Genomic DNA, 27,030 nt, shown 5'->3' with positions numbered 1-27,030 from the left:
AAAACGGGAATTTCATCAACGTCGGGGCGGTGGCAGTTTACTAATATACAGTTTTTACATATTTATTCATACGGCTTCGTGTTCAATAAGGAGGGGAATAAAACTTCTTTCAAGACTCATAGGGAAATCAGAGAGCACAGGGGCAGTATCGTAAAATATACAAAAACATACAAACCTAAAGCAACACTTTATTCATCTGCCCGGCAATGTTTTCTATTTACAATTCATCATCAATTTTCATTTCCTTCATCACTTGACATTTCAATTGAAATTAAAATATTCCATATAATTTTGCATCATCAGTTATATTAGCTGCGCTTTTTCCACCTCACTTAACAATATTAAACAGTCGTAAGAATAAGTTACAACGATCTTGCAATAACAATTATTAATCTTCTAAATTTAAAGCTAAACGATTGATTCTTTCCCATCCACTCGGGCCAAACCAATATTACAATTTTATTTCGATCTAAATGGCTATAATTGATTGCAATTTTTTTTTTATTTTATAGATTGTAATAATAATAATGAAAAAGTTGTGTGAATGAAAACGGTAGTGAAATATATTGCAGGATAGACTTTTTGGAAATCTATCTATCTTCAAAAGATGATACCACTGGGCTACAATTATAATTGTAATATCTGTAATAAATTGGTTAGCGTTGCCTGTTCTTACTCAATCTTTCCATTTGTCCGCCCTGGATATTTCATTCGTTTCAATTTCAAACAATATTTACAGTGGACAGAAAATTTCTAAGTTGAGCATAAGCTCTACTTGAAAAATTATTATTATTATTATTATTATTATTATTATTATTATTATTATTGTTATTATTATTATTATTATTATTATTATTACTGTTATACAGTTCTATGAATCAACTCAACGATGTAATAATTTGTTGGAGGAAAAAAATTAATAAAGTAAAGTGCAGCACTGCATCAAAATCATCATCATGGATATATCGCCAGTTGGTGAGTTAAAAAATATCCTAACCATCTTAACTATCATCAGTGTCGGATGATGACTGGATGGTCTCTGGACTACAATTTAAGATCACGGACATTGCAAGTGTTTTTATGCTAAAATATGGTCTACTATCAGTCAGTAAATTGTTGAGCTTCTCTATACCACCTTCAGCTTCGACAAGTGAACAGTATTTCGTTGGATAAACTTGAGTGAGATTTGCTAATGCCCACACAGCCCAGTGCTGGCACTGCGGTGTATGATAAACATCCAGAAGCCTTAACAAAGGTAAAAACGATCGGTAATTTATGTTACGTTGAGCTGCTAGATCCCACCGTTCGATCGCTTCTACCATCGCTTCTAGAACTTCCTCTCTCGTGGGTGCTTCAACAGTCCAAGCTGCTGCTCCATCCGATGCCATGTGGGCAAGAATACCCGTTGCATTGTATGACACCTCGATACCGTCACTATCGTACTTTAATAAATTAGCAAAAACTGATACATAATCTTGTTGCATTAGTTGGGGACGAAGACAGGCAACTTCAGCGACATTTCCAAGGAGCCCCATCATATTTCTCAGTAATTCTTCTTTTTGTGGATATTGCTAGTGGGGATAAAAGAAAAATAAATTAATCAGCAAAGTGTCAAGTGATGAAATGAGATAAGCCGAACTTACCCTAACGCATCTTAAAAAGAGATTCATCCCCGTCTCGTCGAGAAATCTCTGACAATTGATGGGTGTCTCATCCGTCATATTCCACATTGTAGACCACGCCACTTCCAGAACATCATCGAATATACTGCAGTCGACTCTGTACTGGACGAGCCTTAGCATTGTCCCGACACAACCAAGTCGCCCTAGGAGTCTCTTTTTCTTTCCCTCTACCTGGCAAGCTAGTGAATTCAAGAGATAAATTCCGATGCGTTGAACAAAACTCTCGGACTCTGCGTGTCTCGCTGAATACAGGAGGACCTTGACGAGAGCTTCATAGTTCCACATAACGTCCTGGGGTATTCGAAATTGACAGAGTGCCAAGCAACCGTTACGCATCATCGTCTCCTCATCTCTGTGGGCAATCATACCAGCGAGTAGTGTTCCAATTATTCGTCTCTTTATCTGTCCAACAAGCTCACTTTTTTCCTTTGTCTTTACGATGTAAAATAATGTTGCACTTCCTGAAATTTGTATATGCTTCTCAGCAATATGTTTCTCCATGGCCTCGAGTACGATGCATAGAGCCTGATCCATGCGTTCGCAGCTCTCATATCTGAAGACATGATAGAGATCGTTGAGCACTTTCTGCAATAATTCGGGCTTGTGATTCATGCTTACACGAGCAGCTATTAAAATCTGCTCATCGTTAGCATCCCCTGCTATCACTTTGGCGGGGATGTCGTGTCTCCTGCAGGCACCCTCCCGAGTCCCATAGAGACCCAAAAATTGTAGGGGATTGTTAACTCGACAGGCGAGCCCCTGAATATCGCACAGACCATATTCTACATTTTCATCATCCACTGAACGCTCTGCTACCCCTCGTCCTGCTAAATTTGTACCACCTATATCGAGGGACACTAAGTTTGGCAGACCGGACACTAGCTTCGACAGCACCTGATTAGGATTTTTGTAAGAACCCTGTTTGTTGTTTGATTGTGACAGATCTAGGTGTCTTAGTCCCTTGAGTTTTATAACATTCTCCACGAAAGCCTTAAAATCAATAATCCTCACGTTATAGAGACAAAGAGACACCAAATGGGGGACTACAGTGTGAAACTCCAAGCTCCCAATCTTGGTAGCATTTGATAAATCGAGATGGGTGAGATTGGTCAAACTTCCCAGAAGGAGTGTGTACTGTGCTGGAGCTATTTCCACGTGTTCAAACGCAAAGTGTTTGAGGTTTGGAGCGCGAAATACGTAGCCTCTTTTTACGTAGTCCAAAGCCGAATCTAAATAAATTGTCAAATCGACAAGTGCAAGTCTGGGACATCCCCTGAATGCCAGGCTCTGAAGATTCTTAGCGTTTGCATTGATGTCCTCAATACCGAGCTTGGAAATTAGTCCACAATCCTCAAAGGCAAGATGGGTGACCTGATGCTTGGTAATAGCTGCAATTGATGTGTCTGTGATAGCACTGTGGCAAATACTCACTCGCCTAAGTCTAGTTGCCACAACATCTTGGAATATATGAAAAAACCGATCATCCACCTCGATTTTATCATTTTTCTGAGCGAACTCAACGAGTTTATCGCATATTTCGCTGGGAAAAACCAGTCCCTTATTGAGGGTTCTGTAGCCCCTCCTGCCTCTGGTCGATATGATATCAAGATTATCGCAGATTGCTCTAAAACACAAATCGGCGAGGCTTTCGGGGCCAACGTACTGCTTCGAGCTGAATATCAAATCTAGATGCGCCATTATCTCCATAAAAATAATGAATTATCGATAACTGGGCGTCATCATCGCATCAAAAGACACTTTGGAGGTTAAAATTATTGGCTATTCCAAAAGCCCAGAGCTGTCAAATCCGTTAAAGGGCATCAACTGTGTGGCATTGTTTCTCACTCCATCATCACCATCCATCACAATACAAACATCAATTATTCCATTCTTTTTTGCTTTTGGCAATTGTCACTAAACGAGTTTGAGAGGTCCGTCACTTGATCCGTCACTTGATCCGTCACTTGACTATCGATATAATATATATAGTAACAATATTCACTCAATCATTCACCACCGTTCAACACAGCCAACAAGAATTTTTTTCTGTCTATCTCTATCTCTGTCTTTATTATTTTGGATGTGTGTTTTTTTTTTTTTCAGAATAGCTATATAGGGTGAAATGAAAAATGCTGCCAACAGAGCCAAAGAGGATTGACTAAAGTAGAGGCTCAGTTCTGGGGGTTTGAGTGACCCCAGCGGCATCGCAGTACTGCACCCCAAGAGAGGGAGGGCGCACAACATTTACATGTATACATGTACGGGATGCCTATACATACATACATCGCGTACAACCTCTTCTTCTCACAGTAGATAAAATAGGAATTATGAAAACTGAAAGTTGATGATTATTATTAGTATTATTATTACGGAACGATGATAGAACCATATGCATGTGGTAGTCGGCCGTCATCTGACAGCACCATCATCCTGTCAAAATACTCATAATCATCACTCTGAACAACGCAAATTAATATTCCTCAAAGATGTCCACTCGAGATCCCGATGATATATTAACTTACGGAGACGAGAACTTTGACTTTCTCTTCAAAATTGTTTTAATCGGTGACTGTGGTACGGGGAAAACGTGCGTTGTGCAGAGATTCAGAGGTGGTACATTTATCGAACGTCACGGAAACACTATTGGTGTAGATTTTTCAATGAAAACCGTGCTCATTGATGGAAAAAGAGTCAAGGTCAGTTAGGCATTTTTATTTTTCAATAACCAACGATAAAACTTGAATTCGCCACATATCATTTTACAGAAGTTGGCAAAAAAAACATGAAAATATAAATTACCTAATTATTATTATCGATAATTCCACATTGTGCGAAGATAAATTTGTCTAGATTACCATTTAGTATGTATTTTCTCAATTTAATACTGAAAATTTTTTTAATATTATTTTATCAATTTTTAGTTACAAATTTGGGATACCGCGGGTCAGGAACGCTTTCGAACAATTACGCAAAGTTATTATAGGTCAGCCAATGGCATAATCCTGGGTAAATATAATTTAAATCTTTCATTATTCCTCGGTTTAATTTTGATACTTCTGTTTTTTCATACTATTATTGGAATCATGGATTAACAATACTGATAGATAAGCCTTTGAGTGAATAACAATTGTTAAATGGGAAAGGTATTGAGGAAGGGTAAGTTGTGATGAATGATTGTTTAATAATAATTAAGTAAGATTAACCTGAGGAATTTTCAAATGAAAATGACCAGATGAATCTTCAAGTAATTATGTATGTATGTATCTCTCCAATGACAAACTTATTAGACAAATGCCAAAGAAATATCTTATGCGGAATTTTGTTGATTGAAAAAATTCTTTTACGCAAGATTTTCTCCTTATTTACTTCATTATAGAGATATTTACAAAATTTGTCATTTATGCATTTCTAGATTTTCCTCGATTATTTCAGTGAGAATTATCTTTTTAAAATATTATATTTTTAAGTTTATGATATTACCAAACGATCCACTTTCCTGAGTGTACAAAAATGGATTGAGGAGGTGCGGCGATACACATCTACCAGTGTTATGTTAATATTAGTAGGTGAGAGGTTAACCATTGAAGTATTTTAAATTTTTTTTAATTTCCATTATCAATTCTATTGTGTGAAAATTTGTACCTCATCTGGCTTCTTTTTCGTAGGGAATAAGTGTGACCTAGAAAGTCTAAGAGAGGTAGAACGGAGCGAAGCCGAAACCCTGTGTATATACATGCCAGAAGTATTACATGTCATTGAAACATCAGCCAAAGATAATATTAATGTAGACACAATATTCTTCATGATCGCATCAGAACTCAAAGTAATTAATCGGTTATTACTGCATTGATTTTTTTCCCGCATTATTATTAATCAGTGTGACATTGTAAAATTGAACAATTGCAGAAACGACATGAAAATCGTCAATTGGAATCGAAAGACCAGGAAGTTGTTAAACTTGGCGACAGCAAAGCTCTCTCCTCATGTTCCAGTTGTTCGTAGATTTGACCCCTACCACCAGTACATACTATTATATAAATTTGGAGCATTGAAAAACCTAATGTCTCACGTGTGTTCATAGAAATTACGCAAAGAGTTTAAAAATGAATGGCTAATACATTGAATTGAGGTCGCCATAAGCAAACCATGAATAAAACATACTCAGACCTGCCACTGTCAGGCGGAAAAAAGGAAAAATAGATTTTAAAAAAAATCTACATTGGTAAATGTAATAGGATCTATCCGATGAGCTCATTACAAGGGCAGTACTAGCGATACCAATTGATGAAAAATATTTTAAAGTACCTCTTGAAATTCCCATTGCACATAAATTTGAACATTGTATAGGAATTTTTATAGTTGTTTTTCCATATTTTTAACCTTCTCTTACATTTGCGATTTTGCAGATATTTTTTAATAATAAAAAAAAAAAAAAGATTAAATGAAGTGATCAATCAATGTTAACTAATGAATGAAAAATGGCTTGTGTATTATAAAAAAAAAAAAAAAGTAGGATGAAACTAAGAATAGTTTCCCTTTTTAATGAGGAAGAACAGAGTGGGAGAACAGTATATATTAGAGAAAATTTATTGAACATACTGCGGGTGATTGAATAAAACAAATGAATACTTGAGTAGTGAGAATTATCTTACAAAATCCCTTAACCTCCGATAGCTCTTATTAATTGATATAAAACAAATTCTAAACATGAAAATACTCTGTCACTCTCGTCGGCAGTTACTCGAGCACTACAGAATTTCTACTATTGTCGGATGCATTCACACCCACGTAGAAGGCACATCGCTGTATCGCTGTATATATATTAAACAAACGACAAGTCAAATATAAATGTTTCATGTCATTGGATTCATTGGATAAATTTGATTTTCTAATTGCCATATTGCTAATATTGTCAACTATAAATAAATTATATAAAAGTTTTCGTGAGACAATATGAGAGATGGAGATCATTGGTCAAACGGTACTCTCTGATAGGTTCTTCTGTGCATGTCGTCAACCCCAACCAAGTAGTAGCTGCCAGGGAACATTCCATCAATGCTTCCCTCTGGTTGATAGGGCACAGTGTGACAATTTTTCTCCCTGAGTTCCAGGATTCTGGTGTACTCTTCAGGTTCAACACACCGTCTGCCCTCGAGCTCACCTCTGACACCACTGAGGCCTTGAAGGATCCTCATAAGCCCCTCCTGGGCGTCCTTTCTGATACTGATGGAGTACATACTGGAGGCAAGACCGGAGCCATAGGAGAACACTGCTACCCGCATCCCCGCGAGCTCCTCCGGCCCCTTGCTGATCAGCAATGAGACCAGTCCAGAGTAAACACTTGGTGTGTACATGTTGCCAACTAAATTAGCTATGAATAAACTGGGCTTGGTTTTCTCCTCGAAGTCTCTTAGGCTTCTCTCCATGAAAGTCTTTTCGACGTGACGATCAAAGTACGTCTCCTCGGGGCAAAGACTGTGCAATTTCACGAGGGCTGGCAGCTTATCTGCAACCTCCTCTCTTCTCAGTCGAAGAAAATCCATGAAGGCCAGCCTGGCAAAGCTCTTCTGAACGAGTTTGCAATAGGGAGAGTGAAAGATGACGGCGTCAAAGTCGTTGAGGGTCACCTGGAGGCCAATTTTTGTGTGGTACTTGTGGCAATAATTTTGGTAACAGTGATCGAGTGCACTGAGGTAGCACTGAATTGAGAGTTTGCCATCAACGACGGGATACTCAGAGCGGAGATCGGGCTTGTAAAAGTCATAGGCGTGTCGCATGTAGGAGGTCCTGAGGCCACGATCGAAGACGAGTGGAGCGTCAGGACCGATGAGGATGGCGATAGCACCAGCACCACCGGTCGGTCTTGCGGACCCTTTGGCGTATACAGCATTGTCAGCGGCTACCACGAGTGCTAATCTACCGTCCCAAGCGCTGCTCTCTACCCACGATATGGCGTTAAAAAGGGCAGCTGTTCCCCCGTAGCAGGCATTACTTGTGTCGACACCCTCGACGTCGGTAACTCCCGCCGGTTCGAATAGTTGCATTAGAATAGACTTTACGGACTTGGACTTGTCGAGGATTGTCTCAGTACCCACTTCCAAATGACCAATCTCTTTCGGATGGAGGTTGTAATGCTCCAGGAGGCGATGGGTGACTGTCAGACACAGAGAGTTTACGTCCTCCCGATCGTTACAGAAGCCCATTCTCGACTGACCGAGGCCAATTGTGTATTTACCCGGGGATACCCCGTCGAACCTCTCTAGGGAGCTCTGCTCCACGTACTGCGACGGGAAGTACAACTCTAGGGCAATTATACCAACATTCTTTGGCCACATTTTTCCTCCACCTCGATTCGATTTCTACCCTGATATTTCACCGTACTCGATATCTTTTTTACCCTCTCTGTTGCTCTATTCGGGCTGATCCATATCGCACACCCTCAGCGAGGATTTTTCCATTAAATTCTGCAACAATTATGGAATTGCGAGGAAAACTTTAAAAAAAAAAAAAAAACATTCCTCACTACTGAAAATTTGTCTTGACATCACCTATTTTAATAAGGAAGTTCTAATATCGTTAATGATAATTCATCAAGGGATAATTGATGTAATTGGAATAATGAGAAATTGACAATTGATACAGATTTTATGAGGAGTGACTATCCCTTCTTCAATCTGTGGAATAACTTTCTCACTCGTGGGTATTTAGGTTAGAAGTGAAAGCTCGTGTCAGGTGAAAATCACGGTCACTAGGTTATCCAGTGTTACTCACCTCTTTTTCACGTCGACTTGGAATACCTATTGTTGAATAGCAGTTGGCGGTATAGTTTGGTTTCGTTTGTTGTTAACTGCTGGGTGGAGAATAGATAGGAGAATGACTGTGGTAAAATTTGACCAACTTGACTTGTCGAAGCAATATAACTAACCATGTGTAATAGGGACTGACCTCTGGCCGGGGCTGTCGGCCAGGATTTTCGGCTGCTGGGACTGTCGAGACTGTCGGGACTGGCAGAACTACCGGGACTCGGGAGCCCTAGAGCCGTGAAAGCCGTGAGACTCGTGAATACCGCCAGAGCTCCTATTAAGTATTATGCATGTACATACATACACAGAGCTACAAGTTGCACTCTCGACCCTCTCAACACATAGCCACTAGCACCTCATCAACAGTGAGATCAAGTGGGGGTGGGTGAAATTCAACAGCTCAATAATTCTATGTTTGTTCGGTATTTTGGCTTTGTTATGGAAGATAGTATTTCCAATAAAAGCGTTATCGGCATTAGGTGCCAATCGAAAATACAATGAATAACAAGAATTTCAAATGGAACACGTGGCGGACTTAAGTAGGTCATTGTGCCACAAGTGTACGTCATACGTACAGATCCCATCCTAATTTTTCCACTCTTCAAAATTATTCCAAAGGAATAAAAAATAAAAATAAGACCATAATTGCAGAGGAAAAATGAATTGTAATATTTGTATTTTACGTTTTTATAGACTTGATCAATTGATTACATTATTACGAGAATTCTCTTCTAATTTACCGCATCGGGACATCATTACACTTAATACATCTACTATTCATTAAGAATTGGCGGCAGCGTTTATTTATTCTGGCACGGCAAAATATAATCTAGGAATAATTGTCTCCAGGAAACCAATACAAATATGGTGAGTCAAAAAGTTTTTGAAAATTAAAAAATAACGAAATAGATATTTGAGTCCTTTTTTGACAATGTATTCCTTCATTCATACAAAACTTCAGTATTCAATTGCTCTTTTATCATTATCATATAATACTAATTCAGGACCTGTTGAACATCCTTGTGACACACCTTTTTCTCACTTATTGAGTGAATTTTATAGAAAAAATTATGGCATCTGCTGCAAACAGTTTATATAATTTCTGTAATAGTTCTATTATTTTTAACCTATTTGCCAATTCTCTTGAAGAATTGAGATTTCTTATAAATTGAGTTTATTTAACAGAATTTTTTTCACCAATATTGCATTAAAAACCGATAGACTCTGGACTCGTCTAGAGGAATTCTTTGCCTTGACTTTTCTTTGTTTTTTTTTTTCTTTTTTCACCTGAGCTTTTTCAATTATAAAGTAGAGTTTCAATAGAAATTTAATAAAATCCTTTGGTGAAAATTACGAATTTTATTCTATTAAATTCCTCCATATGCGTTTTTCTAGGAAATTCTTCCTTGCGTTGGTGTTAAACATTTCGCAGAGCAATTCAACGAATTTACATAACTTGTTAGTGATTTTTTAGTTCGTCCATTGTTTTCTGCTTTGTACTTTATAGCTACGAGTTTGATTATAATTATGTATGGACGACTCATTCAAGCGCTAAGGAACATTATAATTGTCTAATTTTGCGGAAATTATTGGGTAATAAAGACGTGTTGAATACTGTGCCAGTGTTGTCTGTCTCTTCATAACATAATTTCTTATTTTTTTTTTCTCTCTACGCCGTGTAATTTGGTAAAAAAAAAAAAAATTATTGCATTTTGCCGAGTTTCACTTTTTTTTTTCAAAGTGCCTCGAAGTAACTTTTTTGTTTGTCATTGTAAATTGAATCGATGTCGGGAGAAGCTATCACGAAAAAATGTTTCTCAAAAGTTCATTTAATTTTGCTGATTGTTGCAAAATTTCAAGGAATAAATTTTAAGCACACGTCTGCCTCAGTGATCTCATACTAAAAAAATTACCAAAACACGATAATATGATACTAGCAGTAATCCATTCTTACATTCACATGTACAATTAATATAAATAAAATAGTCACTGCTCCATCATAATTAATCAATGGCTCATTATTGGAAGAAGATTATGAATTGAGGGAAAGTAATAAACATATGGACAATAACTCAATATAATGTCTGATGCATTCCATGAGAATTAATTAATGTGATTGCTTGTTAATTTTATTACTATTTTTCTCTCTTTGTTTCTCTCCTCATCGTCAACTCCCTGTTCGACAGAATAAAAATGATAATGTTAAACTATTTTCTTCTCTCTAAAGGTAAGTCGTCATGTACAAAAATCATTTAAAAATTATTATATCAAATTGTTTTTTACACTCAATGATTACGTTTTTTTTTTCTTTTTGTTTTCTTTTGCCTTCATTCGTTATGCTGTAGATACTTATTATTAATGAATCGTTCTAGGAGAACAGCGGTTGCGGTGAGAGTCTTCTCTTCAATTATTTTTTCATTTCCTCACGGTGATTTAGAAGAGTCCCTTTTTCTTATTCTTTTTATCCTTGCCATCGACTGTCCTGGAAGGAGAAAATTGGATTTTTTAAAATTAAGGGGCCGGCGGGGAGGTAATTAGAAATTTATTTTCGTAATTCAGTGGTGAAATAGATAATTGTAACACAAAACTCCCACAATTCAATTCACTAAATTTTCGTTTCATTTGTTTCATTCTCGAATTTCCCGCGTGTCTACAAATTGAGTCAGTTCAGCCCCCCAATGTATAAGAAAATTACTTATGGAGATGCTTAAATTGGCTGATAAAGAAAGGTCTCCGACTCCGGTGGTAATCCACACCAAGGAAAAATTTTTCCCCATTTCACCTCTGAAGTGACGTCGACTTCCCCTGCATAACAATCTCCGTATTCATATTTTTGAATTACAATTCAATTTGGAAATTCTCATGCTGCAATGACTAAACCCAAAAATCGATATTCTTAATGAGAAATGGCAATTCATTAACGCAATAAATACGAATAGCAATGCATAATTAACAATTGAGAATGCATAATTTAGGGAGTTGAGGCGCAAAGGACGGTACAAATTCCATAATATCGATAAAAAAAGCCTCAGAAAATGTATAGGAAATTGAAAAAAATAACTAGATTCATTTTTGTCTAACTGGAGATGTCAAAAATAAAGTGGGGAAATGCATTTTTTTTTCAAGGAAAGATAGAGAATGATGTATGACTGACTCTTTTTTATAGTGCGAAGGAAGAGCAGCAAAATATTAATTGGATAAATTCCATTTTCTTTGGTAGATTTCAAGATTTTGGGCAGAATATGAGAACATGAGATTATTTTCAACCCGTCATTCTACTAGCCGAATTTAATTATACGTGGTCACTTGATCTTTCGTCCTAAGGCAAATTTTGGTTAGTGAACAATTTGTAAGAAAGCATTACGTTTATTTGCAAGTTTATAAAATGAGTATGACAATACAATTTTTATCGAATTATTCGACTATAAAGAGCTAGCATGATTCAATTTTATGAATACTCTATCAAGCTGTCTGAAAATTCAACTGGAGTTATCAATCATCGTTGATGATTACACCATTATCATTGAAGTGCTCATTTATTCGACAGCTTGAGGAGTTTACAAATGAATGCAATTGTTACGTTTTAATTGATCCAAAAGCTAAAATTAGTATTCAATTGCCAATTAATTTGGTGGTGAAGCGGCATCTCCGAATCCAAGAGAGATGGAGATTTTTTTTTATAGAAAAATTTTTGTATCTCTTGTTGCACTCTACAAAACAGAATCCTTAGAATATTTTATGATTTTTTTCAGATTTCCAAATATTTGTGTCAGAATCGAGCAAATAAAATTTATAATTAATCTCCATCTCTTCCCCAATTCATCGGTATATTCACACCCTAATTAAATGCAACTGTTTTGAGTCATGTTAGTGATATAAATGATGCCAAATAAGTCGCACCTTAACGGCTTAGTGATTCGATTATCGACCGACATAAAAAAAAATGTCAAAAATATTTTTCTCCAATTTCAATTTCTCAATTCACCTTCTTTTTGGACTTGTTACAGGTGTTCGCGGCTATAATGAATAAAATTAGGAGACATAAAGAAGATAATTAAGCAGAGCTTGTTAAGACTTTAATATCTTCGGAATGAATGATTCAAGGAAATGATTTGATTTTCATTCTGAAACATAAAAAAATCAAATCAACTTACATTTACTTTCCAAAAATGTTGTACTTATTTTTTTTTGTGAAAAAAAAAAAAAAATACCATCTCTTTAAATTTTCTCAAGAAATTCATACGAATTATACTGTTATGAAAATGAATACTGTTTCATAATTATGATTAATGCCTGGAATTATTGAAAAATCTCAACTACTTCTAACTCCAGTGTTTGCCTTCTTACGTATCACATGTGTTTTTCTACTCACCCAATGGCGAAAAATGTTTTTAAAAAATGAGTTAATTTCAGTGTATGATTGCGCCATTTTTTTTTATCTTTTTTCAAATAATTAAACACCTTCAATGCTTGAATAATGTTAGCTCAAAAGTTATATACCCTTTTTCGTACTAAATCTAACATGAGATTACAACAGATGATTGAATTAATGATCGGGATGTTGTATGACAAGTTGTATCTGTGGGGGGTTGTCTTGTGGTGATTTGAAACTGGCGTGACGACGAAGGAGACTCCCAAAGCCGCGTGATCCCTTCAATGTACCCCCTCCACCGCCGGATCCCTCGGAGGACATCGAGCAAGTCCTGGATAAATGGACACCGCGGTATTCGTATACAAAGCAAACATACATAGTAAGCAGAACATCAATTTTTTTAAGTCTGTGATCGTAATCATTTGTTGGGTACTACTCACTAACTGACTATTGGCCAGCGAATGTAGGATTTAACACTATAATTAGACGCAATATATTTCTTGAAGATGGACTGGGTAACGGTGGTTAAGAAGGGTTTGCATTAATAATGAGTTTAAGGAGTTTCGAGTGCTCTTAGAATAGTAGGTCTCCTCTCTCCACGCCAAAGACACCCGAACCATCAAACCCGCAAAAGAACATACACTGTCGCATGCATTGAAAATTCACAATAGAGACACTGAACGCCTATTAGTTATCTCAATAGTTGTTCATTAATAATAATCCAAATGATTGAGATGATAAAGAGATTAAAGATAACACGAAGCTTCTCATTGAAATCAAATAATGAAATTCACAGGGCACAACAGAACACACTCTTGTTCGGACAGAACCCAAAATGTAAAGATGGGATGATCATGGCACTATTTCAATTATAATGGTATGTACTCACTCTTTAGAGTTAGCTTCCAAGCTACGTCTGCGTAATTCATCAATACTGTGGCCGGTTTGCTGCTCCCAGACTTGTTTTTCAGCTTCGAATGCTCGCCTCTTTTCTTCGAGTTCTCTCAACTGCTGCTCCAGGGAAGCACGCATCTGTGCATGTCTTCTCTGTAACTACAACCGTAAATTTATCGAACAGATATAAAATATTTCATAGCCAAATTTTTTGTAATTTTCACGTTTATTTCACAGAGAGACAATTCCGTCTAGTTCACATACACTCTGTGGATATTTGACACAGTTCTTTTGCCATTTAGCTGATGTATAAATTTTTCATTGGTACTCCAAATTGTTTGAGAAATGCAATATATCATTGTTTATTTTTCTGTTGGATACCGTGGAAGAAAAAAATTTTACAATCAAGTACTCACGTCTGCCTCTGAATCTTTAAGTTTCTGCTTCTTCTCACGGACTTTCATCTCAAACACCTGCTCCATCTCTGTCTCCATTTTTTTCATTTTGTTGTCGTGTTCACGCTTTTCCTCTTCCAGTTGTGCCAGTGGATTCCTGAAATAAAATATTAAATCTTCGAGATGTGGGAAAATTCAATTGAAAATTTTGAATGTGAGGTGGTAGAACGTTACAAATTAAGGGACTCTTATGTGAAATAGGATAAGGTAGCAATTAATAAATACAAGAGATGACGTGAATGTTGAAAAAATCTTTACAACCTGGGAAAAATAAAACTCAATTCATGACGATCTTCCACTTCACAACTAATTTTTTTCCAAATACGTGATGGTTATGAGAATTAACAAGTTTTAATAAATTACAGCAGATATTTCATATTGACGCTTATCTCGGTGCTTTCTTTTTCAATGCTACTAGGGGCCGTCAGATAGAATCAGAAATTTTGCAATTATTAACATCGAGCAATGGGAGAAATTACGACTTGAATGGAAATTTTAATCTAACAATATTGATAAGACTTGTGCACACAAAACAGGAGATACATAATTCGCCGCCACGGAAAATATACAACTTACCAAACTGTCATGAAACTGTTCATCACTCCTGGTGGGCATAAACTAACCGAAAGAAATAAACAGTTAAAATGTTTGTTATGAGAATTGGTCATTACTAGACAGAATTCCATTCTCTAAGACTAGTTGTTGCTGCAATTCTTTTTAATCTGTAGTCGTTCTGTTTTTCTTTTAATTGTTTGTTGTTAAGTTTGCATGCACAAGCTTGTCCCCAAGTTTAGTCGGCTATTTCATGTACTCTCACGCTTTTTTATTCATACCATTTTCATTTTATGGAAAATCTTCATCGTATAATAGCGAACAGGACCAAGGAAAAATAACTTACTTGTTTGAAATTCTCGTGGGTTTGCCATCAACACCAAGTCCCGCGAGTGTGCGACATCGGAAATTTTCATAATGTACGTTATTCGTTACTTCCTTCAAGTCCTGCAGATGAGTCCGTATTACCATATTTCTCAGTGCTATGAAATCACAGTGCTCCAAATTTTCCACTATAACATCATAATAAATTTCTCAGAGAAAGAAAACATATTTGAAAATAAAGGCAATAAATATAAATAAAATAAACTTAAATTAAAATTAAAATATAGTCCAATGATAATTTCATTTAGACAAGTAATTGTTCTTCGTTTGCCAACTACAATCCGTGATATTGAATGAGCAGACACACAAGACGCCTACCTTCAGCAACGCCCCAAGGATACTTCCTTCCCCGAACCTTCTTCCCATCATGTTCCACAACTGTATTCGCCCCAACAACGGCAAATGGTACTCTGTCCCTCAGCACTTTGTGCAGCTTGTTCTCCTCCTCCTCCTCGATCTCAGGAAACTCATATATTTTTATTTTATGCTGGGCTATCTCGTTGAGTATCTAGGGAATTATGAGTTATGCAATAAAAACAATCAATCACATTAAAATAATAATAAAAAATTGTTTGGCAAAGAGGAAAATATCATTGTGACTCACTTGTTTCTTAAAGTGCCCACACTCGTCTGGAGTCATGGTGTCAGCTTTGGCTATGACTGGTATAATATTAACTTTGTCGTGCAACCGCTGCATAAATTCAACGTCGAGTGGTTTTAAACCATGACCAGTGGGTGAAACAAAGTACAAGCAACAATGTACTCGACTGTCTGGTATTTGTCGTCTCACTACTCGTGATTCTGCATTCAAGAATTCCTCGTACTTTGATTCTATGTATTCAATTACTGGCACCCAACTAAAATCATCAAGATAATCATTATTTTTATTTTTAGTCTATGGAGAATTATGGTTATATTTCTATTTACCAATTGCTGTTGTCCACAGCATCGCCAAATCCAGGTGTATCAACAATAGTCAAAGTAAGATTGACTCCATTCTCCTTTAAAATGACTTTGGTCGTTTCAACAGCGACCGTTTTCTTAACTCTCAGACTGGGTCCAGGGTACTCCGCGCTGTATATATCAGCCAGGAACATAGAATTGATAAGTGTGGATTTTCCCAAACCCGATTCCCCTGCAAAACAAAACAAAATGAAAAAAATATATTACAGGTACTTCAAGCGTTGCATCAAATCACAAAACGAGCAACGATGAAAGAATTTTAATGCCAAACATGTGGTCACCAAATGCAAGCACTTGAACTTGTCTATTTACGGGACACAACCATAAGCACATCTCAAGAGGGTATCGCTTGCTAATTTTAGACCTCGGTAAATGGAGCTCCATGATTTTTCATTGTCGTCCACTTTTGTACATTATATAAGCAAAAAAAATACATGGGAAACTACATGGGTTGGCAGATGACAATTAGTAACATTAGAATTTTTAGTTGAATTATATTTGAATTATACGGATAGATTATAGGTGCAACTGACCAACAACCATCAGCGTAAAATCGAATCCTTTCTTGACGGCCTTCCTATAAACTTGATTTGGCAAATTGGCAAAACCAACATAACCGTCAAGTTCTTTAGGCTTGGTAGGTATTGCTGGTCGTTGATGCAATTGTACACTACCCTCTTTGTTGCTATCATATCTGGATTCTCGTTTGTTGCTGTCCTCAGAGGCATCTGTCTGATTCAAGGTAACATTAGCCGGGGGTAATCGTGATTTTATGGGAGCTGTTGGGGGAACAGTTGCTGGGGATACTGTTGTCGATGTTGCTATCCCAGTTGCTGGTGGTTGAGGTGGAGGTACTGATGGCACAGATGGAGATGTTGTCAGTACGCCTGTTTCCGACTTGAAGAACAGCTCTCGCTTTGTTTGCATCTGCAATAGACAAGCCGGAGAATTTGTGTTAATTATTAATGTTAGCAGTGATTTAGGTTTAAGAAATAATCTAAGTATCCTCCAATTATTAGACACATAGCCCTCATGAACAGCAATGTCCGGAAAATCAATGGCGTTGTGTATTACCGACCTAAATTGCACTCTTAACTCCTTCAAGTCAACTGATGGATAGTTTCTCGAGAACATTGAAAATTTTGATAACTCGAGATAAATTTTTGAGACTTCACTTGAGCTTTCATGAGCTTACTCATGAAGATAAAACCACCAAGTTTCCATGATTAAATTTCAACAGTAGTTTCATTACATTGAAAATCGCATGCAATCTGATTACAGAGACCTTGAGGCAAAGCATTGTAAGCTCTTGAATTACAGTCCGCGGTATATCCTTGATGGATACCCTCTCACAGATATGTTTCTAATTTTGTACCTAGTACCCTCGACAATTTCAACGATACATCCCGCTAAGGCCATAAATTTACTTTATATCTTGAGTGTTTCAGCATTAGCACTGGACATAGCACATATCCCTGAATGTTACGTGAGTGGATGGACATTTTGTTGAGAATTTTTTAATACAAAATAGTGTCATCCGATGATTCTGTATAACATGAAAGCGTCACCACCGAGCGTAAAGCACCTTTTATGTAGTAGAAGGGAAGAAAAAGAGGAGAATAAAAGAGAAGATACAAGCCATGCCTCTGCACTTTATGCACTGAAATTTCGCAAGAGTTCATCAAAGGTCATTCAACAGGGATTGCGTAGAAAAATTTCCATTTTCCTGCGAATTTTTTCAATATCCAAATCTTTCTCTACACCTCATCGAATTCTCTGTATTTTAAATAATGTGCCCTTCGAAAATTATTGAAATTTTTTAAGGATAAAATAGTTTAAATGAAAGTATGCAAGATACTTGGATAGCCAACAACCCGAGAAAAAAATATGATGGCAAGTGGAGGAAATTTGGTAGGGGTGAACTCGCCCCCGCAGAGCCCCCCGTTGGCCATATGCTCTCCTAGTGATTCTCAACCCAGTCTTTTCACCAATCCACCAGGATCTACCCATATGAAATTACAATCAATTTCATTCAATATGATTTCATCAAATTTTCGATAGGTGCTTCAATCCAATACAATAATAAAGATGAATGTTGTAGCAATTATATCCAGGTGGCAACATGATTTGGCAAATTTCCTTACCGAATTTCCAGTATCCCCATTTTGTTTCTCTCCACCATCGAGTATCCTATGCCTGAGCGCGAGCCTGTCCAGACTAGCAAGTCTATAGCTACCCCCAATTTCCCGATCTCTTGTTAATCTTTCGGCATTGCCATTAGTTCCAGTGTTAAAACTTGACGTGTATTTGGGCAAAGTCGGTGGTGGCACTTGTCTTGGTTTATCGCGATTTATCGATGAATTGCTTGAGTACAAGAAGGACGCATTGTTAGGCAGAGTTCTCGTTGATGATGAAGAAGATGATAATAATGATGATGATGATGATGATGATGATAATGATGATGATGTGGTTGACGGAATTGTTGATGCGACACCAGTGGGTGATTTTATTCCGCCGTTAGTATGGGCCGCACCGTTGTGATTCTCCGTTGACATGTTTTATAGCTCACTTCCACTTTTCAATATTTTACCGGTGTCTTTCTCTCTTTTCTATCTTCAGCTAGTGTTTGTATTATTATATGATCTTTACACTTTAGTGGTCCATCGGCAGTGATTCACATCTGGATGACGTTCTTACATCATTTCTCCAATTGATGACAGAAAGTTTTGGCAGTAGAATATTAACATTAAATGGTCCATTTGTAAGCCGGGACTGACGATTTATCCTAATGACATCCACCCTTTAAACTGATCTTACAATTAAATAGTCACGATTGGGCCCAAATGAAACAACACCTTTTTAATGGTCAAAAATTTTAGACAGGTATATCAAGCAATTCAATCAGTCTGTTTGAACCTTCAACATTTAATAAAAATCAATCAATTTCCTATTTGCCCGACTCTCCCTTATAATCTCTCTACAATGTATTCAGAATGAGTTGATAATCAACTTGAGATTGAAAACACTGTAATGGTTCATTGAAGCTTATATTAAAAATATCTTTTTTCCCCATCTGTGAAAAAGAATGATTTATCCTAATGAAAGTACGTGAAAAACTACCTCCCCTTCAAAGAAAAATCACTCATCACCAGTCTACGAGCGTTATATCTGATAAAACGAATTCGCAACCCTTCGCAGTCTTAGCAAACCCTCCATAAATAATACACAAATTATCCACACTTATCACTGAGGGATAAAAAGAAACGACGGTCGAAGTTTTTGGTTAGTACAGCGAGGGGTGACTTCTATCTAACGTTGGGTGTTGTGGCGATGGGATGATTCACGTCACGTCACGTCATTCACGTTGAACCGGTCAAATTAGTCACAAAATCTTGCACTAGACTCATTGTTTCACGGTAAGGGGCGTTTTTTTTTTTCAAAATATATAAAAGACCTGAGCCATCACATGGTAGGCGAACTAGTCTTTCAACGAAGCAAGGAGGCACCGATGCAACGATACGAACGCGGCACACTCGACCTCTTCAAGCAAGAAAGCAAGCAAGCAAACAAGCAAGCAAACAAGCAAGCAACCAACCAACCATCCATCCATCCATCCAACCAACCAACCAACCAACCAAGCAACCAACCAACCAACCAACCAACCAACTAACGACTAACGACCACGCCTGACGCAGATGTCTCATCGAGTGGGGGGAAATGGAGAAAACACACACACATATACACGCACACACACACGCGGGCACAAGGGCACACGCGCGCGCGGGCACAGGGTTGGGAGGTGGTAGTTGATGCAGAAATCATTTGACAATGGAGAGGGAGAAAGAAAGAGTGAGTTGTGGAATTGAAAATATGCTCCGTGTGATGTTGCTACAGGGCAAGTGCTAGTCGAACCGGTTGCCATTCCATTTTCCCCCAAATTTGACACATCCTCTATTTAGCCTTTTCGTTATTGGTCAACCAATCGGTTTTTTTTTTTTAAATCATTTTTACGGGGCTGGGAATCAATGCTTACAGGGTGAATGTCCCAGTAGAGGGATGTCCAAACTCAGTGATTAAATTTTCCTTCCTAAAATGTTAAGAGAATGCTTATGCGAGTTGAGATTAAAGAGCACATAACGTATCCTCTAATCACTGCGTCGCCAATTAAGGAAACATTGACAACCAGAACGTTCAGGACACTTCCTACTACCTTATTTGCATACCAATGAATCAATTCAGTGTTTATCAGTCTTAAACGGCACTTTCTCGTAATTTTTTTAAAAATATTTTTAAACGCCATTGTAGATATTAACAATTACATTCGATCTTTTATTTTTTTTCTATTATTTTAATTATTCAACATTAAAAATAATAATTGTCTATTTAAAAGGAAAAAAATTCAATCTCGATAATCATAAGAAAAGTATTCTAATGATACAAGCAACTTTAACAATTGATATATATCTCTTTATTAATTAATTCACTCTACCTGAAGGTCGAGAACGCGATGACAATCATACTTTGCCAAAACGGATGGATTTAGTCTTCCTCGCTTATCTATACCCGACATGGTTGTCCTATTGTTTTTCTTCTTTCCGCACTACACTTATATCTACTAGTCTCATCAATTCAATGTTTACGGACTTATCACTATAATCACATATGGTCACTTATCCTTTTGAAAGTAACACACGAGTGAATACACGCGAATTTTTATTGACTCTATAAGTTCGTTGCCCGTATCGAATTCCGGAATGATTCTCAAATCGAGCTGTGTGTGATGTTGCATACATTCACATGTGTCACGCATACTGTGTGAGACTAACGGTCAATGGTAGTGCAGAATGCATCACAGAGAAATACATTTCCCTAAGGCAATGGGGAGGTACCTCAAAAATGAATGGTTTACTATTGAATTTTTCATAAAACATGAAAAATAATAATTCATCAACACTTATTAACATGTTCATTCAGAAGGATTTACTGTCTATCATTTCTTGCACAATCAAATTTATTTTTACCACTCGACTACGTTATTTATCAACGAATGACTTATTAAGGTGATTATCGCGCAGAAGAAACAATATTAAAGGAGATAAGGTAGGCAGAGGATACAATATGGCACTTTTTTGATTTTATCACAGTGGAAAATGGATTGACCATTATTAATTAATATGAAAAGGTAAAATATTGAAACTGATTGGTGAGAGAGTGAAGTTACGACTGTGTCATATAAACCGTCACTGGGCCAACATCTTTTTTCGTGTAATCATTTCCCTTATCACAACTTACCGCTGGTGGTGAGGATGACGATGGAAAGACATGACAAATATCAGTATCAGTAGAACAATGTGTTCGTGTTCGTGTTCGTGTGCAGTTGTGCAGCATCCGTTCAAGTGGGGAACATCCGGAAACATGAAATCATACAAGGGCGTAAAATTGAGAAACTATGTGTATAATAATAAAGTGTGTTTAGCACACATTCTCCACATTTGGTTAAATTAATTAATCGCCTGTAGCGGGAGGATAATTTTTTTTCTTTGATAATTTTTATACACTATAAAAAAATATGAAAAGTATTCAATATGAAAACTAATTATTTTACTTCGACAAATGTTTTCAATTCATCAAACTATTAGTCGATGATCCCACAACAATGGCCACTTGATATAAGCGTTTTGTACTCGACCCGATAACCTAAATTTAACATTCAAATTATTCTATCAATGCTCGTTACAAAAAATTTTGCCAACTCCTTTGAAAAATTCCCTTTATAATTTCTGTCTGTAATCCCTAAACGTTCAGAGTGAAAAGCGTGAGGTTAGGCTGTGCGGTATTGAGCCTAGGTGCCAGACATGGATGTCTGGTTGAGTGATTATCGACGCAAAAGTTTTCGTTGCAAAATGGACATTAGCCACTTGAAATAAACTGTGTGTTCTAACTCTCGAGCCTTAACGATGGTAAATAATTCTTAATACTCACCACTTCTCTGCATAATTTATCCACTTGCTTTATAAATCTTCGTCACACATCACTATCCAGTTGGGGAGGACATCTGTGGTAGGAAAAACCGCATGTACGAACACTTGAGATTTACGTATAATGAACACCAATTCACAGCAAACAGAACCAGATCGAGAGGATTCAGATTTTGGGATCGGGGATGACAACTATCGGATGGTATATGCTAATAAGGTCGATATGGATGTATGTATGTTGTGTGAATTTTTATATCCACCATCCACTGGGGGCCACCGGGGGATCCAAAGAGGATGGACTAAAGTAGTGGCTCAGTTCTGGGGGTTTGAGTGACCCCACCGTAGTAGTACTTCACCCCAAAAGAAAGAGGGCGCCCACATGCAATGCTGAAGTGTCTGCCCTTCGTAAGAAAAAAAATAAATTATTCATCACTCATTCACTCTTTGAGTTATTTTTTAATCATATGTATCTATATGATAACTAATTTGAAAATAGGTTCCCCATAGATATTCTCTCCAGACACAAGGAAAATATCAGCTTTTAGAATAAAAAAACAATAATCTGTAATGCTTACCGATTGGCATTATTCCGAAACAAATCAATATAAATACGTGTTTTCGTATTTTTTTAAATTTTTTTATTTTTCTTTGTATGAATCAGTTGTAAATTCATAGGTCCTGCAAAACAATGCATCATTGGAATGATGATTTTTTGAATTTTTTTCCCATTTTACTCCCACCCGCCAAAAATTTCATGTATTTCTAGTGGTATTTTGCGCGGCCCTCTAGCGAGCGCCCAGCACACCTTCAAAAACCCACTGTAAGAGTTCCACTGGATATATATATATGATTCGCATTTTCTCAATTTGTCAAAAATTGTAAACAATATTTTCAAAGCCAAGTGGCATGAAGTTATAAGCTGATCTGTTGAGATTCATTCATGATTATCTGTGTTTCCTTTTTCCTTTTCAAATTCTATTCGCATAGCGTGCAGACACCTCGAATAGCCACAAAATGTCTCAGGACGATGATGTTGGCTTCTTGTACAAAACCATGAGTGAGTTTTATTCCATTAATTGGTCATAACTTGTATTTTAACGAACGCCTGAGATTTGTTTAATATATTCATGTCTTTTTTTTTACAATGGCATTTATTTTCATTTTACTTTACGATGAGAAATAAATTTTTTTGAATGAATGAATCATAAGTATTTATGTAAATTAATAGTCTTCAATGGTGAATGAGTGTTGAAATGTTTTCCATCCATGGAATTTTAATTCTTTTCCTGTGTTTTTTTATTTATTTTTTTTTTTTTTTTGTAACTTTGAGTTGTAAAGTTTTGGAGAATTTTCATATTAAAAATTGAGCGTGATCCGGCACTGAATATTTCATGTTTTCTTCGTAACCTTATATCATGTTGGAAAATATTGTTTCTGTTGCTAAAAAATAAAGGATTTTCTTAAACTTTCGTTGGCTACAAAAAAGCTCGAATGAAAATTCCCATATCTCCTTTACATTGTAAGATATTTATGGAAAACGATTTCAGCTTTCCCTTTTGAAATGATTTTTTTATAATTTTTTTTGTATTATTTTCAGACGATCAATTTCTAAATAATAAAAAATAATTGACGTATAGGATAATAATATTTAATAGCTTCGTATTGCAATAGTTGATAAATCCAAGAGGAAAATTGTTTTTCTTAACTAAGGCGCTGGGGTACAGGGTTGAAATAAAAATTAATGAACTGGCTAGTGGAAATGTTCACATATGCACATGAATCTGCCTGAGTACGTCAAGTTTTCGCACTACATACACTAGCGTGACGTTAACATCAATCTCCCTTTTTTCAATTTTTAATATTTGGTTGATATTTTCTTAAGCCCATATTAATAATGGGCATTTGATGAATTTTAATTACACAATGGGCTCAAGTTCTCATTGATAAAATGAGCAATTCACGTGAGTGTTGTTCAATATTAACAGAAAAGTCATTAACCTCACTGATATGTAGCTCTGTGTAGAGTCAGTAGTTTTCATGAAGTTGAATTATTTTTCAGTTGAACGTGATCCAAAGAAACGTCGCGTGAAGCCAGTGGAGTCAGCTCAGCAGTCTCTTCTTGATTTTGACTTGGGGGAGAGTTCAGATGATAGTGATTTCAGGATTGAGGATCACTGTGAGGAGTCTGATGATGATTCTGTGGATTCAAATGATCCGGCCAAGGGTGAGAAATGCATTTTTCAGCGAAATGATTTTAATTTTTTGCCTAAAACTCATCCATGCACTGAATTTAACAGTAAATAATAATAAAGAGTGATAAAGTTATAAATATGTGGCTTCTAGATGAAGAGGAACCAGACTCAGACGATTCATCGAATTCTCTAACGGAGCCGTTGATCTCGACAAAACCGAAATCGGCAACGCTGGGTGACGTGATAGAACAGGCTCGCCACCAGTCAGAAAAATCTCTTCAGCTCGATGACAAGCTCGCAAAGATGCTCATCTGTTGCGGATGCCTAGGCGACAGAAGCGACGACATAAACGAAATAGTGGAGTGCGATGGTTGCGGAGTAACTGTCCATGAGGGTTGCTACGGTGTTTCAGATGTGGAGAGCTTCTCAAGCACGGACTCGTTGAGACAGTCGGCGCCCTGGTTTTGCGAGGCGTGTTCAGCGGGTGTTGAGGATCCCTCCTGCGAGCTGTGTCCCAACAAGGGAGGCATTTTTAAGGAGACTGATGTAGGAAAGTGGGTGCACCTTGTGTGCGCACTGTATGTTCCAGGTGTGGCCTTTGGGGAGGTTGATCGTCTCTCCAGTGTCACTCTCTTCGAGATGGCTTACAGTAAGTGGGGATCGAAAACGTGCTCTCTCTGCGAGGACTCTCGTTACGCTAGGACTGGTGTGTGTATCGAGTGTGACGCTGGCATGTGCCACACTTACTTTCACGTAACGTGCGCTCAACGAGAGGGACTCCTCTCAGAAGCACACAGCGAGGAAGTTGATCAGGCTGATCCATTCTACGCTCACTGTAAACTTCACTCGGACAAGAGCCTAGTTCGTAGGAGGAGGAGAAATTGGCTTGCACTGAGGTTAAGGTCTGATTACAGACAGCAGCTACTAAAACAGGCTGATCATCTCGATACCGAGGAGCAGAGGAGGATCCAGAGGAAGCTCGCAAAGCATCGTCATAGGTATCTCGCTAATAAGGCGGGCAAACCCTCGCCCTGGGTGCCCACTCAAAAAATGCCAAGGTTGCTGACAACATCAGCCTCAGCTTATCGTCAACTAGCCAAGAAGGCTGGGCTCATGGGCATTGACACTGCGGCTCTTGAGGCCCAGGAGGCACAGCTTGTCGCTCTAGTGGACGTCAGAAAGAAATGGCACATACCACCGGCCTTCAGTGTTGAATTTATTGGTTATTATCTCGATCGTAATATCCGCGTCACCACCATGAAGAGAAAACTTCAGCAGTTGCTGGATATTAATTCACAGCTGCTGAATGAGCAACAGAGGCTTGATAGAAAGTACGACGAGGTGATGAAAGATAATGAAGAACAGATTAGGGTCAATGTTACACTCAAAGAGAAAATTGAGCTTTATCACCAGATGCTGAGGGCTAGTGGTTACGTTAAGCCTTTGCCACTCATTGGAGATATTGTTAAACCCAGGATTCCACCTACTTTAGGTGCTGGACTCGGGGTTCCAACAGCTGCAGCTTTAAAAATGGGAGTGGGTTTCCCTTTGCCGGTGACTAAGGGCACTGAAGGGGCTCGGGAGGGTCGAGTTCTTAGCAGTCAGGCCCAGGAGCAGCACATTCAAAAACCTGAACTGACACTACGTCATCAGTGTGGAATATGCAGGAGATCTACTAATCAACATCTTCTCGCTAAGTGTGATACGTGCCATCTGCATTATCATCTGTCCTGCCTTAGTCCACCGCTGTCACGAATGCCCAAGAAGACGAAACTCATGGGGTGGCAATGCTCAGAATGTGATAAAGAATCTTCGGGATCCGACGTTGAGCGGGTGGACACATCAGCTCCTCGTAAACTTCGACACTGCAAAGACGAGGCAAATGTCGTCTCAACTTCACCACGAGAGATTCAAATGTCATCGATTCCCTCCACATCGGCTACTTCCACTATTCATTCTAGCTCAAGTGTTAATTCTACGCCAATGGACACACCTCCCCCCAAAGTAACCATTAAACCGATGATACCACAGGCCCTTGTCTCTGAGCCCATGCAAATTGACCAATCACCTTATGTGTCTCTACCAATTCCTGACAATGTTCGGATAGCTCCGAGGGAAGGTTCTCCCCAGTACATGGTAGCTTGTGCAGACGGCACTGAGGCGCCCGTTTCTCAAAGAAGCGGCAAGAAGAGGAGGAGGGAGAAGCACAAACGATATACTCCAGATCCAATTACTGGGATCAAACAGCGAAAACGTAAACACAAAAGGAAGAGCGTTGACATCGAGAATCCTGACAATCAGGGACAACCCGAGATCCATCGCAGAATCACCATTAAGGTTATATATCAAATAATTACTTCAAGTTCGTTACTTACTATATTATACTGTAAATTTTGATATCGAGATGAAAAAAAAAACAATGCGGTATTGGTTGGTTGATAGAAAAGTAATTATTTTATGTACAGATAAAGCCTATTCCACGCCCGGACGGTGAAAAATTCTCTGAGTCAAGCCCCCAGATGTTTGTTGCTACGTCCACAAGCACTGAAATGGACCCTCCATCCATTCATGTTTTCCCAACTCGAGCTGCATTATCACCAGGAGTAGTATCACCATCGTCACCGACATTACCATTACCATTGCCAGCAGCAGCAGCAGCAGCAGCAGCAGCAGCAGCAGCAGCAGCAGCAGCAGCAGCAGCGGTAGCAGCAGCGGCAGCATCATCACCACCACCACCCCCACCACCACCACCACC

General features: G+C 37.8%; 5 protein-coding genes and 2 long non-coding RNA genes across 17 annotated transcripts in view; 4 read left to right on the top strand and 3 right to left on the bottom strand.

The window, feature by feature from the left end:
• Window positions 1–168: 168 nt before the first annotated feature.
• On the bottom strand, window positions 169–3,786 carry LOC105270507 (protein zer-1 homolog). The gene is made up of 2 exons (XM_011311501.1): window positions 1,644–3,786; window positions 169–1,571 (listed from the first exon to the last, which is right to left on the bottom strand). Exons 1-2 carry the CDS (start codon window positions 3,387–3,389, stop codon window positions 1,002–1,004), a joined length of 2,316 nt encoding a protein of 771 aa, XP_011309803.1. The 5' UTR covers window positions 3,390–3,786; the 3' UTR covers window positions 169–1,001.
• A 276-nt stretch (window positions 3,787–4,062) lies between these two features.
• On the top strand, window positions 4,063–6,197 carry Rab19 (RAS oncogene family member Rab19). The gene is made up of 5 exons (XM_011311487.1): window positions 4,063–4,378; window positions 4,604–4,688; window positions 5,150–5,248; window positions 5,348–5,505; window positions 5,589–6,197. Exons 1-5 carry the CDS (start codon window positions 4,169–4,171, stop codon window positions 5,682–5,684), a joined length of 648 nt encoding a protein of 215 aa, XP_011309789.1. The 5' UTR covers window positions 4,063–4,168; the 3' UTR covers window positions 5,685–6,197.
• Window positions 6,198–6,246: 49 nt separating this feature from the next.
• Hmgs (hydroxymethylglutaryl-CoA synthase) lies at window positions 6,247–8,821 on the bottom strand. Of its 3 annotated transcripts, XM_011311489.1 has the most exons (3): window positions 8,608–8,697; window positions 8,454–8,529; window positions 6,247–8,146 (listed from the first exon to the last, which is right to left on the bottom strand). In XM_011311489.1, exon 3 carries the CDS (start codon window positions 8,015–8,017, stop codon window positions 6,650–6,652), a length of 1,368 nt encoding a protein of 455 aa, XP_011309791.1. In that variant the 5' UTR covers window positions 8,018–8,146; window positions 8,454–8,529; window positions 8,608–8,697; the 3' UTR covers window positions 6,247–6,649. The 3 variants fall into 3 exon arrangements, with proteins under 3 accessions (XP_011309791.1, XP_011309790.1, XP_011309792.1); XM_011311488.1 differs by having other exon boundaries at window positions 8,454–8,821; XM_011311490.1 differs by lacking the exon at window positions 8,454–8,529 and having other exon boundaries at window positions 8,608–8,696.
• On the top strand, window positions 8,473–10,187 carry LOC105270504 (uncharacterized). The gene is made up of 3 exons (XR_892546.1): window positions 8,473–8,564; window positions 8,620–8,866; window positions 9,179–10,187. It is a non-coding gene; the product is annotated as an uncharacterized lncRNA (long non-coding RNA).
• On the bottom strand, window positions 9,131–22,447 carry pnut (septin 7-like protein pnut). Of its 9 annotated transcripts, none has more exons than XM_011311497.1 (11): window positions 22,088–22,447; window positions 21,398–21,399; window positions 16,639–17,032; window positions 16,070–16,277; window positions 15,747–15,999; window positions 15,461–15,650; window positions 15,105–15,270; window positions 14,783–14,824; window positions 14,168–14,303; window positions 13,747–13,910; window positions 12,720–13,188 (listed from the first exon to the last, which is right to left on the bottom strand). In XM_011311497.1, the coding sequence occupies exons 1-11, from the start codon at window positions 22,098–22,100 to the stop codon at window positions 13,032–13,034; spliced, it is 1,725 nt and encodes a 574-aa protein (XP_011309799.1). In that variant the 5' UTR covers window positions 22,101–22,447; the 3' UTR covers window positions 12,720–13,031. The 9 variants fall into 9 exon arrangements, with proteins under 9 accessions (XP_011309796.1, XP_011309797.1, XP_011309793.1 ...); XM_011311498.1 differs by lacking the exon at window positions 22,088–22,447 and adding an exon at window positions 21,711–22,057; XM_011311494.1 differs by lacking the exons at window positions 12,720–13,188; window positions 21,398–21,399; window positions 22,088–22,447 and adding exons at window positions 9,131–10,967; window positions 18,250–19,712.
• Window positions 10,930–12,572, top strand: LOC105270505 (uncharacterized). Its single transcript, XR_892547.1, has 3 exons — window positions 10,930–11,015; window positions 11,706–11,819; window positions 12,493–12,572. It is a non-coding gene; the product is annotated as an uncharacterized lncRNA (long non-coding RNA).
• A 1,440-nt stretch (window positions 22,448–23,887) lies between the features above and the next one.
• LOC105270559 (PHD finger protein 14) overlaps window positions 23,888–27,030 on the top strand; it is a 4,749-nt gene continuing 1,606 nt past the window's right edge. Inside the window, exons 1-4 of the mRNA XM_011311588.1 lie at window positions 23,888–24,044; window positions 24,143–24,307; window positions 24,427–26,612; window positions 26,741–27,030. Of these exons, the coding sequence (XP_011309890.1) occupies window positions 24,032–24,044; window positions 24,143–24,307; window positions 24,427–26,612; window positions 26,741–27,030 (2,654 nt within the window). The 5' untranslated portion in view covers window positions 23,888–24,031. The remainder of the gene's footprint in view (window positions 24,045–24,142; window positions 24,308–24,426; window positions 26,613–26,740) is intronic.

Source organism: Fopius arisanus, unplaced genomic scaffold (assembly GCF_000806365.1).
Source record: "Fopius arisanus strain USDA-PBARC FA_bdor unplaced genomic scaffold, ASM80636v1 scaffold00090, whole genome shotgun sequence".
Classification (NCBI taxonomy): domain Eukaryota; kingdom Metazoa; phylum Arthropoda; class Insecta; order Hymenoptera; family Braconidae; genus Fopius; species Fopius arisanus.
The sequence above is the reverse complement of the archived record's forward strand: the minus strand, read 5'-3'. Positions and strand labels throughout refer to the sequence as shown.

Excerpts from the sequence above, each read along its gene's own strand:
- LOC105270507 (XM_011311501.1), bottom strand. The coding sequence starts at position 3,389 with ATGGAGATAATGGCGCATCTAGATTTGATATTCAGCTCGAAGCAGTAC. Across the intron at positions 1,572-1,643 it reads TCTTTTTAAGATGCGTTAGG|CAATATCCACAAAAAGAAGA; the intron begins GTAAGTTCGGCT and ends TATCCCCACTAG.
- Rab19 (XM_011311487.1), top strand. The coding sequence starts at position 4,169 with ATGTCCACTCGAGATCCCGATGATATATTAACTTACGGAGACGAGAAC. Across the intron at positions 4,379-4,603 it reads TTGATGGAAAAAGAGTCAAG|TTACAAATTTGGGATACCGC; the intron begins GTCAGTTAGGCA and ends ATCAATTTTTAG. Across the intron at positions 4,689-5,149 it reads AGCCAATGGCATAATCCTGG|TTTATGATATTACCAAACGA; the intron begins GTAAATATAATT and ends TATATTTTTAAG.
- Hmgs (XM_011311488.1), bottom strand. The coding sequence starts at position 8,017 with ATGTGGCCAAAGAATGTTGGTATAATTGCCCTAGAGTTGTACTTCCCG.
- pnut (XM_011311491.1), bottom strand. The coding sequence starts at position 18,660 with ATGTCAACGGAGAATCACAACGGTGCGGCCCATACTAACGGCGGAATA. Across the intron at positions 15,651-15,746 it reads GTGGGCACTTTAAGAAACAA|ATACTCAACGAGATAGCCCA; the intron begins GTGAGTCACAAT and ends ATAATTCCCTAG. Across the intron at positions 15,271-15,460 it reads TCCTTGGGGCGTTGCTGAAG|TGGAAAATTTGGAGCACTGT; the intron begins GTAGGCGTCTTG and ends ATGATGTTATAG.